General features: G+C 32.2%; 1 protein-coding gene across 4 annotated transcripts in view; it reads right to left on the minus strand.

The window, feature by feature from the left end:
* The window catches only part of RFX3 (regulatory factor X3), a 132,441-nt gene that overhangs the window by 40,265 nt on the left and 79,207 nt on the right, over positions 1-12,969 (minus strand). For all 4 annotated transcript variants that reach the window (XM_068667950.1, XM_068667949.1, XM_068667948.1 and 1 more), the window contains one exon: positions 7,642-7,900. In XM_068667950.1, the coding sequence (XP_068524051.1) occupies positions 7,642-7,900 (259 nt within the window). The remainder of the gene's footprint in view (positions 1-7,641; positions 7,901-12,969) is intronic.

Genomic DNA, 12,969 nt, shown 5'->3' on the forward strand with positions numbered 1-12,969 from the left:
TAAAGTACTCAATCACATAGAAATGTTCAAATTTTAAAAGCATGCACTATGATAAATACAAGTTTAACACATCATCGTGGTAAGATCAACTCACTACAGCTGTAGAATTTCCCTTCTACCATCAAACAACAAAGAATGCATACACATACAAATCCTAATTCTGAAACATAGGTTATTTGTTCAACAATGCTTAGTCTGCAGCAATACTACAACACTAAAGTCACATGTCCTCTTTCTCATTCCTTTGTACTGCTTGTTCCACTGCATTACTCTCATTTTATTGTTGCAACGTGTCCCACTGGTTTACAGAACCAGTATGTTAAAAAGTAGTAAAAATTACACTTATAAAGAAAAGAGGCATTACAGATCACATTGATTCCTCACTGCCATATTTCTTCAATGGTTTGTGGCGCTATGCAATTAGCCAAATATAGAAGAACTTTCTCTGTTGTCATTTGGGGGAATGTTGTGGCTTGGGTTTCTTTTTAAAGTAGCTTTCACCATTAATACCATTGAGGACAATAAATCTATGTTTACCAATCCCCAGATTTTAAAACAAGATTTTCACTTTGTTAGGATCATCTAGTTCACTTTTTCTGCATAATGTAAACTAACCATTGTTGGCCAACACTAACCCATGTTACTTAACTCAAGCACAGAAAGATACCAGATTTGTATTTAAACTGAGTAATCATCACAACCTTCTCAACAGAAATTGTACTTACTACCAATTATTTTGTTCATTATTTCTAGTCTAAATTTTTGTAAAGTTAAGTTTGTTAAATTTTCTAAAGATCTCTCTCTCTTTAATAACAGAAACCTTCTTCCTAAGTAAGCTATACACTCACCTCTTCAACGTTTTTAGCATAAAATAAGTTTAATCTGAAGACAGACAGACACTAATTTATTTGTAATTTCATTTCTATTCAAAACAGCACATAAGCACATACGAACATCAATTACATAGGTAATGTAGGGTTTTTTTTAATTACGATATTTTGCAGAAAGAATATGAAAATATGAAAAATAATTTTAACATTTACATTATGTACTGCATACATAGAAGACTGATATCCTTGCATTTCTAGCAATATGCACTGAGAGATTCCACGCAAAACTAACATTATTTGCATCTAAAATGCTAAGACACAAAAAATTACATTCATTTATTTGAGTGTATATTCATTTATTTTGATCAGTCATACATTTCTTCTATTTTTCTCTTAAAAAGACCAAAATATTTTTTATTAAAATGTTCTGACTGATAACTGAAATGTACAGTATCATTATCACTGCAAATCCTACTGAACTATGCTAAATATTGCATAATAATCAGTTTTTACAGTAACATAAATATTGAGGGTGAACTAAATTAAAGCATGGTAGCCATGAAAACTATCATTTTGGACTTAACCCTCAGTTTACTTTGTTTGCCATCTAAAATGTTGCCTTATATTCCGACACAGTTATTATCGATTAAGGGTATTTCCCTGGTGTTAACAAATACAATAGTCTGATCCCAGTACATGCATCCATAAACCTGCAATGTTCAGTCATTATGTGAATGACTGATTTGGAAGTTACTCTTCTTGTTAGTTTATGCATTAGTGTTCATTAACTTATTACTAGATAAACATAACATGCATTATAATTTCAGATGTGTATAAAATAGACATAGCAAATAACTATCCCAAATCCACTTACAAAAAAAAAAAAAAAAAGAAAAAAAAGAAAACACCCACAAACAAACAAACAAGCAAAAAAAACCACCTGCTTTCCTAAGAACCAACAACATAAGAAGCAGTACTTTTTCACGATTCAGCTAATTAGCACAAATCTGTTCTGAGGAGGTGAAGACATATAGATTGAAGACAATCAGATGAAGTTTAAAGCCTGACGTTTTGTGATTAAACTGGAAAAGTATTTGTAACAGCCATAGGTTGATAAAATCCAAAATGTTTAGGTCAGATGACTTTCTCCTTCCTGAATTTACAACTGAAAAATTGTTTTCCATGTTTCTCTTCCATGATGGTGGTTCTCAAACAATGAGACCAATTCCACTCTCTCTCCCTATGGTCATCCAGTTCTTTCTATGTGTAATAACTATTATCTACAGCTTCAAATAGATTCTAAACTTGTTTTCTCTCTGGTAATATCTCCAATATATGATACAAATACTTTTCAGAAAAAAAAAAAAAATCAGGTTTAGGTGAGAACTTCAGAGAATGCACATTCTACTTAACTCTGAAAAACATGAAAAAGTCATACACATTTTTAGGAGTTACTCAAATAAGAAAATCAGAAGTGAAAAGCCAAAAGGAAAGCTGAGTTCTGATTATTGTTAAAACCAAACCTGAAAGCATGTATGTCAAGGCAGAGAGGGAGATTGGTTGTTTTAGAACAAAAAAAGGTATTTAGAATCAGAAAGATCCAGTTCTCCAGAAAGGTGATACCTTCACACCACTGGTAATGACTGTTAAAAGAATATTAGTGGAATGTCATCTTGCATACAGCTAGTGCATTTTCAAATAAAAGGAAATAATGGAAAATTTTCTCATGGATTCTGACACACCCATTTTGAATATCTCAGTATCACAAAATCATTGTGTGTCATGCAATGACTTTTATCAATAATTGGAATGCTACACTGGAATAAATCTTGTTTCCAAGAATACTCCATCTTCATTTTTGATATAAAAATACCAGAATAAATATTTGATTGCCAAAAGTGGAAACAAACTATGAGAAAATCTTGCAACAAGGCTTTTTACTTAGAAAACAGACCACAAGCCAACGAACGAAAGTTGAAGCCAAAGCCAGCAAATGGAAGCTGAAGCCAGACTTAACTCAGAAGAGGAACAAGGCGAATACGAAGGTGAAGAAGTGAGACACAGGACAGGGTAGGTATGGCTGACCTTAGTTGGGTCATTCTCCCTTTCCCCTTATTCCTTGTCTTGCGGAAAGGGCACAGCGTCAATTGAAGACATACATTGCAAGGAACTCATATGGGCAGAGCAAGAAAAATTATTATGGCCACGCTGCAACACTGAAAACTATCTACTGTTCTGAGTAGAGAAGAAGCCATGATGCTCCAGAGTTCTGAAGGAGAAACTAAAGCAGGGGGTTTATAAAGGCACAGGATCCACAAATCCTCCAATTATTATTTTAGTTAATTCACACTACATATGTTTTTATTTATTTATTTATTTTTAATCAATGGTAGTGATTAACCATTGTTATGACTCATTTAAAAGAAATTAAAAAAATATTATTTGTTTTCTGTCTGAAAATGGATGTTCTTTTTTTTTCTTTTCCAAAAAAGGCATGTTAATGTGCTCAGTTGAAGAAGACATAAGGAAGTATCTTGCCAATGTAACAGATCAGACCAGACGATCTAATATTCCTTCGCAGCATAAAAATCTATGCATCTTCTATTTTATCAGAAATGGTTTGTTTTTTGTTAAGACAGACAGATGAATAACAATTCTTCCAAAAATTATCAGAAAAATTGAAGAATGGAGGTGGAAAGTGTTCCTCTACTGGGAAAGAGATTAATGAATAAAATTTAATCTCCAACTATTTTCCAAATGATAACCACTTCAGCTTAGATGAAACATTTTAACATTTATTGCTTTTTTTCATAAAACAATAATATAATTTCAGTAGAGCTATTATAATCAGGATATGATGTCTACACTAGGCTTCCTTACATCATCTATTATTCTCTTTCATTAATTACATGACACGTTTTGGGTAGGTATCATCCCTTATTTAAGGATAGGAGCATACTCTACTGCTACCAGACTACTTGCTACCAGAAATAATAATTTGTGGTGATACATGTCCATATTAATTTTGGTTTTATTTTAATGCATATTTAGATCTGCACTGAAAGTGTCTACATTTCTGAAACAGCATCAGTGGAGACTTCCTGTAGTTGGTGATGACTGATGAATGACAACTGTATCTGCAGCACAATCCTAAAGGTTGTTAGGAAAAAAAAAAAAAAAAAAAAAAAAGACTAAAGTTGAGGGGGGGAGGAGGAAAGCCTCTCACTGGCTGACAAGCATAGCAACACCTTTACTATTAAAAACTGTATTTTTTAAACTCATAGTATTATGACATTTGCTGATCTGATCATTTTATATATATACATATATACATATATATATGTATTTTATCACGAGATTAGCCCTTAGACACTTGTAGGTGATTTAAGTTTCATTATTAATATGGCAATTCAATTTTCAAGTTAGACTTTTAACTCTAGCTGCCACGTCTTCAAGGATAACTACCAATTAGCCAAGACCTTTCAAACAAATTGAAACATGTAAACTCATTTCAAATGGTCAACCAGCTAGGGTGAATCACTTCTTGTTCAATGCATTCACAATCTATTTTTGACCTATCCACATATACTGAGATCAAAAGGGTCAATTTACAAAGCTGTTTATCTCCCTAACATTTGATATAGGTCTTAGGATCGGAACGCCTCTATACTGTATTAAAAATATACATACATTTTTAATAAGTAGAGAAATAATTTAATAGGTAAGCACAGGATATCATGGGAAGAAACAATGAAATCAATGGAAGTGAGATGATAGAAGAAAATGCTAAAAAAATTGTCTTTATGAACTCTAACATAAGCCACTATAGTATTTATGCTGTAACAGTTAAGAAAGTGCACAAATCTTAATATTTTGGCTATAAAAACACTGTTATCACCTCCTATAGCTTGTGCAGGAGATCTTTCTTGTATAAATGCTTTAGAGAAATTAATATGAATCAAGTTATGAACAAATATTCACCCTTTATTAAACCCCAAACTGAACTCAGCCACAACAAAATAAAGTGAAGACAGACTTAAACTAAAAAAAAATCTATGAGTCTATTTTATTGAATACTGCATAAAAGAAATAATGTATATGTAGTAGTGTACAAAAAGCACTTTGTATGTAAACAAAACTATGGCAAAAATAAACAATGTTTGGTTTGTTTACATGTGGCAATAAGTAACTTCTCATTCATTCCTATATCCTTTTTCTATTCTTCAAATTTATTCAATGTTTGGAAATATTTGCTGAAATTTATAATAGCAAATCAGTTTGCATACATGTTATTTTGATTTCTCCAATATCTTTTCTATGCAAGAATGAAAAATATTATGATGATGAAGATCAAATGAGGATCACAAGTGAAACGAGCTCTAGGTCTCTAAGGTATAATCCAGATAAAACATTACATTGCTCTATTTTGCATAGTTTAATTAAGTCTTCTAGTAAAATTTAAACAGATTTTGTGTTTTAACTTTACAGTTTTAGTTGAACCTTTAATGTTTCAGCTGACTCTTCAATACTTCAGCTGAACAATACATATGAAGAGCCTAAAATGATAAAATCTAAAGTAAGTGTCCCACTTAATTAGAAAGAAATCCACTACATCTTACTTACAGAACTATAGTATACAAAATAAACAGTACCTTAAAAAGAAAACAGAAGATATTGTTTTAGTGTAAAAAATGCAATTAAATCATTGTGATTTATATATGGGCATTTTTAATATTCTTAACAGTTGATATTGATCTATAAAGGTTATTTAGAGCAACTAAAAGAGGCTGATTTTTGATACATGAAGACAAAGTGTTGTTGAAAGAACGAACCTCAGATTTTGTTAAATTTGGCAAATCTGACTTCAATTCAGCAACAAAATCCAGTTTTTAGTCTTTAAAATGAAGAACAGAGTTTTGATATCATTCAAGTGATTCTAGCATGTCCAACTTAAAATTAAGTTTACTACTCTTCATTTGTGTTTACTGGACACATTTATACCTCACTTGATTTCACATTCAGATAAACATTTCATGTCTTTATTCTGTTGTCACAATAGAAAACTAAACTTGCAATGTGATATGTAAACCACAAAACTGCACATATTCTTGTTTGAACTTACTTGAAGGAGAAGACTAGCATGACTTCTAAAAGAGGCAATATTTGTATTCAAATGTGCAAAAATTTAAATCAACTACAAATACTTAGGAATATCACCAGTATTAACGTATTTAAAGTAACACCACTTTTCCAATTTTACTCGGTCTAGAGACCCACTTCCTTACTTCTGACTACAGAAAGATATTCTTGTTCTACCTATGCTTGGTAATCATAAAGCCATGTAGAAAGTTGCAAGACATATCTTTAAATAAGCCAAATGAACCTTTTAAAAGAAAAGAAAAGAAAAAAGTATTGATTTAATTAAATAAATCTGAAAGAGGAATGTTGCTCTATTCAGAAATACTTTTTTTTTTCTATCAAAATCATGTAAAGTGCAGGCAAATGTTCAAAAACACTGTTTTTCATTTAGTCACAGAAAATAAATACAAAATTATCTGTTGCCAGCTGAAGGCTCTTGCTACATTATTGATAAGTATGCTCTTCACTCATTATGAGTCTTCATAAATTTTACTCTCAGAAAATAATACTACACAGTTAAAGCATTCTCAAAGTTTATATGAAATAGTAAGTTTACAGATTGTACAAAACCTGTGTATTTATCTATACCAACTGCTAAGAATTAAACTTAAGATACTTTATTGGATCATATAAATTATCCAATGCTGTAGTAAATGTTCATCATTATTCCAAATAAAACTTGGATAAAATAAAAATAAGAATATTAGATTTTTACTTGTTACACTAGTTCTTAAAAATAAAGTCCCTTCATTTCATAGTCCATTAGACTACTGATAAATCAGTATTATTAATCATGTGTTATCTCCATTGGGACATTATTCAAATCTTCTTACTCTGTATCTCCCAGTCCTGTTCCCCATTACTTCCAAATCTCTGCAACCACATCAAAATACCCTGAAGGAATTAGGTAAAAGTATTCCTGATGGCCATTTCTTAATAGGAATAAGGACTAACTGAGAAAGCTCTTAAGGAAAAGGTCTGTGTCTATGTTTAAGTGTCCACAATAGTATCTATCACAATTATAACAGCGTGCACCTTCCCATAGCATTGTAAGACACTTCCACAATGAGCTTTTTTTCCACACCACACGTTTAGGAAATGTCATGGATGAGTAAAAACAAAGTAGTATTCTGAACAAACAAATGCAAATATTTTGAAATAAGCTACCAGACATACACTAATATTGAGAAACAAACAAACAAACAAAACTACAAATGCAGGGAAGTTACTTATAAGTTACATTATTTTACATTTACATAATATTTACATATTTTAACATAATTATAATCAACAAGATTGTTTTTCCTTTTTTTTCAAAAAAAAAGTGTTAGGCGAGGCTGGTTGAATTCCCCTACAATATTCATCTCAGACATACTACTTTGTGAGCATTCACAAAGTTTTCACATGTATTACTTGCATGAAAAAATTTAACCTTGAAGATGTAAATATTTGCAACCCATCAAGGGAAAGGTCTCTGTGTTTAGGTTTCACTCCTGTATCTTGTTTATACATGTATTTATTTCTTATATTACAAAGAAAGTACTGTATAGTACTTACTCTGCTAGCATAATATTGCTGTATCTTCTGTCACAAACATTGTATCAGCCTGAAAGAACATCTTAGTGACTAAGAAACTAGTCCCAGAGATTTCACATCAGTCTGAAATACTTACTGTAGCTGGGGAAGTCCGCGTTGTATGAGTCACTGAATGACCAGAATTTTCCATTGAATTGCCAATCAGATAGGTCCCTCCTGAGCTGCTAATGAGTTGTCCTCCTGTGACACCCATCTGAATCCCTCCAGTGCCCACCATGCTATGAGAGGAGACCACTGTTGTCACCTGTGCAGAACTTCCTTGAGTATCAAAATAATTTCCCCCAGTGTTTTGGCTGTACATCTGGGTTTCTGTGTATGGATAAGTTGTAGATCGGCTTCAAGAAAAGAAAACAAAAGGAAAAGAAATTATTTGTATTGTTCATTTAGCTGAGGGAAATGTTGTATTTCTAGAAATGTGTGTGCAATAGATATAACCAAATTAAGTATGGTGGGCAAAAAATCCCTGCCTCCTCAGAGAGTAACATTTCATCACGTCGAAGAACTAAATAACTAATTCAGTGACAACGTTAAACCAAGTATTCAACAAATCTTATGGACAAGTTTGTTAGTCTTACCTGAAGAGGAGCAGAGAAGGGAAGTATGACCAAAATTGAGGAAACAGAAAGAGCTCATACAATTATTAATAAACTGTAAAGCAATTTATCAAGCTCCATGTTTTTTTTTTTATTTAATTCTACCATAAGATTTTGAATTTTAGTCATCTTACACACTTTTCATACTGTGCATGTTGAAAAATTGTGAACACATCATACAAATGTCAGCCAAGAAAATCCAACATTCGGGAATCTTATGTTAACTATGAATTTTAAATTTTTCATAGTCCTTTGTTGAAGCTTGAAATTCTGAGCTCACTGGTATTTTAGTGTGTGCAGTTATTTTTACAGGGTAAATTTAAAATTTTACATGAACCCATATTAAGATGAAAAACTGCATTTAAGAAACAAAACCAAACCAAAAGATGTAAAAAGGTCACAAAGTTAAAGGTGTGCAGTAGTAAAATTTTTTAATCACTTCTAACTATGAAACATATGCCTCATTAACCAGTTTACCACAAAAAAACTATTCAGCTACTGCAACCTTTTATCATATGTTTCACATATTTAACCACTCATCTTGAATCATTATAATCTATTATAATCTATATAATCTATTTAATCTATTTATAGTTATTGAATATGTACTTGCTTCTGTGTACAGTTTGATCATCACTATATCTGAAAATTGTTAATTCTGTAGCACTCATTGGTTCAAAGCCAAACTCCTTATTCTGGAAAGTCTGCCTTAAAATTTTATCTTTTTTTCCCAACTGCTAAGATTTGTACAGAATCATAGAATATCCTGAGTTGGAAGGGACCCATAAGAATCATCAAGTCCAACTCCTGGTACCTTGGCAAGCATGACAACAGAAAAGTCAAAAGGTAAAAAACTTAAACTAAGTTTCCTTAACTGTTAATTTTCTGGCTTAAACATAAAATTCTGTAGTATTGCTTGTAATCAACTTACAATACTATTTAGAATTTCCGAGTTTCCCATTAACTTGTATTTGCTTATGCTAAGATGCAGTCTTTCCAAGTAATTACATTTTAACAGTAGTATGATTCAAAAAAAAAAAGATGAGAGGTGCCCAATCTCTTCATAAGTCTTCAACTTGTTTATTATAATCATATGGAATACAAAATTATATGAAAACATGCAATGAACAAGTTCAGCAAAAAAATTCAGCTGCTTTTATCCAAGAGTACAAGAAGAGCAGGAAGCAGTATTCACTCTTTTATACAATCAACAGGTGATTAATACACTTGTCCAAGAATTAGATGTATTTTTTTTTTCAGTTAACTAAGTAAGAATTAGTTTCTTACCTAAATATAGAAAAGGTAATGAAAATTTACTGTTTGTTTTTCTGTCTTTTTTAATTATGGAAACTTACACAAGATTAATTAATTAGTTAGTTAACAATGGAGATTTAGTTAGTTAGTTAGTTTATTTAGTTAGTTAACAATGGAGTATTTCAAAAGCTTTTTTATCAGGTGCATGAAACTTGAAGTTAACCTAAAATAAATGCCTTGCAGTCTACTGAAAACAAACATAAACAGTTTGTTTAGAGACAATGCTCATGTGGGCAGTTAATTTTTTAATATTTCTTTTGGAAATCTAACATCAGTTCATGTTTGCATTGCAATAGCCTATGTATGTCTTCAGCAACCATGCAGGTACTGATTTACCTGTTTAATCAAGCCAAGGTATTATTGTGATATTGCTTACCTTGTGATGAACAAGGTAACTGCTAGCAGAGTTGATGTTGCATGTGCCTTAGAGTCACACTATTTAGATTATGAACAGTGATATCACAGAATCACAGAACTGGAGGGGCTGGAAGGGACCTCGAAAGATCATCGGGTCCAACCCTTCTAGATATGCAGCATTTAGGAATGGCGGAAGCTCAGGGTAAAAAACATTTCACCCTAATGTTTGTGAAAGGAGTGAGCACTGTAAATCTACTCTCTCCCCACTCCCACCCCCAAAGAAATACTCTACTACAGCACAGTAAGAAAATGAATGAAATGCAAAGCCACTGCTGTCAGTAAAAATAGTTATGGCTAGAGGAAATAGATTGTCCGAAGGACGTAAGCAAGATGTCACATATGTTACTTGCAGAAGTTTCAAGAAGCAGTTCTTTGGAGCAATGCAAATGCTAGAGAATGCCCAATGCTTCACCAAAAAAAAAGTCACAATCTTCCTGTAGATGGAGAGGGAAAGGGAAATGCTTGTTTGCTTTTACCTTGTTCAGATATGTATATCATACATAGTCTCTAAGTAAGGACTGATTGTATCACAACACCTACATCTGCTTATAACTACTCCTTATCACTGGATCAAGTGCAACCTTTGGGGTAGATCAACAGGTCAGATCCCAAGATAAACACACTTGTCTTTGTTCTAACAACCATATTTACAGCTGATTCTTTAAAAACACATTATTATTGGAGATGATTAGCAAACCTTCAGCAACAGAGATCAAAAGGGTAATTAAAAGTCAGGTACAAGTGTTATTACTACATGCAATAATAATTGCAATTTACCAAAGACCCTTTTAGCTTAACCAAAATACAAACTGAGTTGCAAACAAAAAAGCATATCCCATACCAACTGGATAAGATGATGTTTTGGAAAGCAGTGACTCAAAGATTTTAATTTCAGTGCATATGATAATATGAACTCTCACCATGAAATTATGCAAAGAGAAAAATACAATGTTATATCCTTTAAACACACACAAAGGGTAATTTGAAATAAGGGAGTTATCCTACCTCTCCACAGCACTTGTAGTACAAACATGCGGTCTATTCTCAAATCATCTGACATAAATCATATAGTCATTTCTTTCTTGTTACAAAGGTTGTCACAATCCTCCTATGCCTTATTTTCTTTAACAGTTGCATATAAAGATCCTCTAGGGATTAGATTAGCTCAATGTAAGTGAAGTCTTTTGGATCTTTACGAGAATACCTTGGTGATATACAGGGGCTTGAGATACAAGGTAGTAAACAGAATCTAAATCCACTGAAAAATTATGAAATTCAGTGTTTATTAGAATGTAATATTAGAAAGTTCATCAGAATTACTAAAACACTTGAAGAACTTCCAGAAGTTGTGCAAACTAGGCAATATTTACACCAAGAGCATGCCACACAAAGTTAGAGACATTGCATGAATTCCATCTAGATTCAAGAATCTGAACATGTGTCCAATGTTCAGATCCCACACTGGAAATTAATGAGACCAGCATGAGTTGGACTAGGATTGTGAAGTACTATAGGTTGGGGCACCATCTATTATACTTTATCACTTACAAACATTTTACAATGATTTCAAAAAAAAAAATTAATGCTAGAAACAAAACATGTGGAGTTGTGTTATAAAGTTGTTAATAAAAGTCTACTTCTGGCAAATGAAAATAGAAAGCAGTAATTTCTAAATTCAGTAAGCCCTCGCACTGACATTGCCAATTAAGTGCAATGTCCTCAATTTTATTACAGACATTGACAATAATACTACTAAGCTTAGCTTTTAGAGACACTTCGGTCTCTTCAAAGACACTGACGTTTTGAATAAAGGAGATAAATAAGACAATGTTGAAGAATGAGTAAATCTTGCTATCACTCTCCCTTAGTTTTCAGAGAGCACATGCACACATGGGAAATCATTTATTCCCAGCTGCATCTATTATTCGGTTCTATGTATATGTCAAAACTCTGATCTATTTACTACTACAAATCTGTGCTCCTGCCACCCCATCATGTCTCAGTATTTACATGAACTTTTCTTTGAACAAATAGTTGATGTGATAGACTCACCTTTACCATATTTATATTTGCCTAGAAAGCATCACCTACTGAATTATGCCTGTTTTATTTATGGCTTGGAAATGTTTGCTTTGGTGAAGGATTTTTCCATCACTCTACATCTTAGTACAAACAAACAAACAAACAACAACAAAACAAAACAAACACCCACAAACCAGAATAATTTCCTATTTCATGAACTGTTTAGAACTCCAGACATATTAACTCAAGTACAGTTTGTGATTGTTTTAAATTAGGTTTTAATTTTAAATTATATTCCAGTAACTTTAGTGACTTGCAAAATAAGGAATTAGGAATTGACTTCTTGTCATCAATTACAGGCACTGATGAAGAAATAGCAAGTATCAGATAGAATACACATTGTCTTTTAGCTAAAGATATATACCTTCATACTGTATAACTTGAAATATTAGCAGCCCTTCACAGTGGCTGTACAATGACTCAGCGTCAAATGTTTTATTTTTCTGTAATTTTATATTGTAAGCAAAGAAGTAGTGTAATAATCATCTTGTTGATCTAGTAATAACATCAAAAATACTCAAATGGGTTTTCTTATGGATTGCTTACATAGCTTAGCAGGCAGGCATCTAAGTATTTTTTGCTGTCATCTCTGTAATGAACTCTAGTGAAATCATAGTTAACGATACTTAATTAACTATGGTATTATTTACTGGGATATTAATATAATAATCAGTAGATGAGAATTAACATTTCAAATATTTCAGCTGTGTACCAATATAAACATGCCATTATTATTTAAAAACAGAGGAGCTAATACTTATGATCAATGTTGTGGTATTACAATATGGAAGAAAACCTCTGCGCATGAAAGCCAATAAAGTCAATTTCCCATCCGAACAATATTCTGAAATTTTTTTAACATTTTAGCATATTATTGTGGTCCTGAAGCTAATTGTGAATTTCATGGAAACTACTAAGAACAGAATCAGTCATCTAATGTGCATGTGCAAGACAATTGGTGGATCAGACCCAGTCAGCATGGGTTCATGAAGGGCAAG

The sequence above is a fragment of the Anas acuta genome, chromosome Z (assembly GCF_963932015.1).
Source record: "Anas acuta chromosome Z, bAnaAcu1.1, whole genome shotgun sequence".
In the NCBI taxonomy this organism is placed as follows: Eukaryota; Metazoa; Chordata; class Aves; order Anseriformes; family Anatidae; genus Anas; species Anas acuta.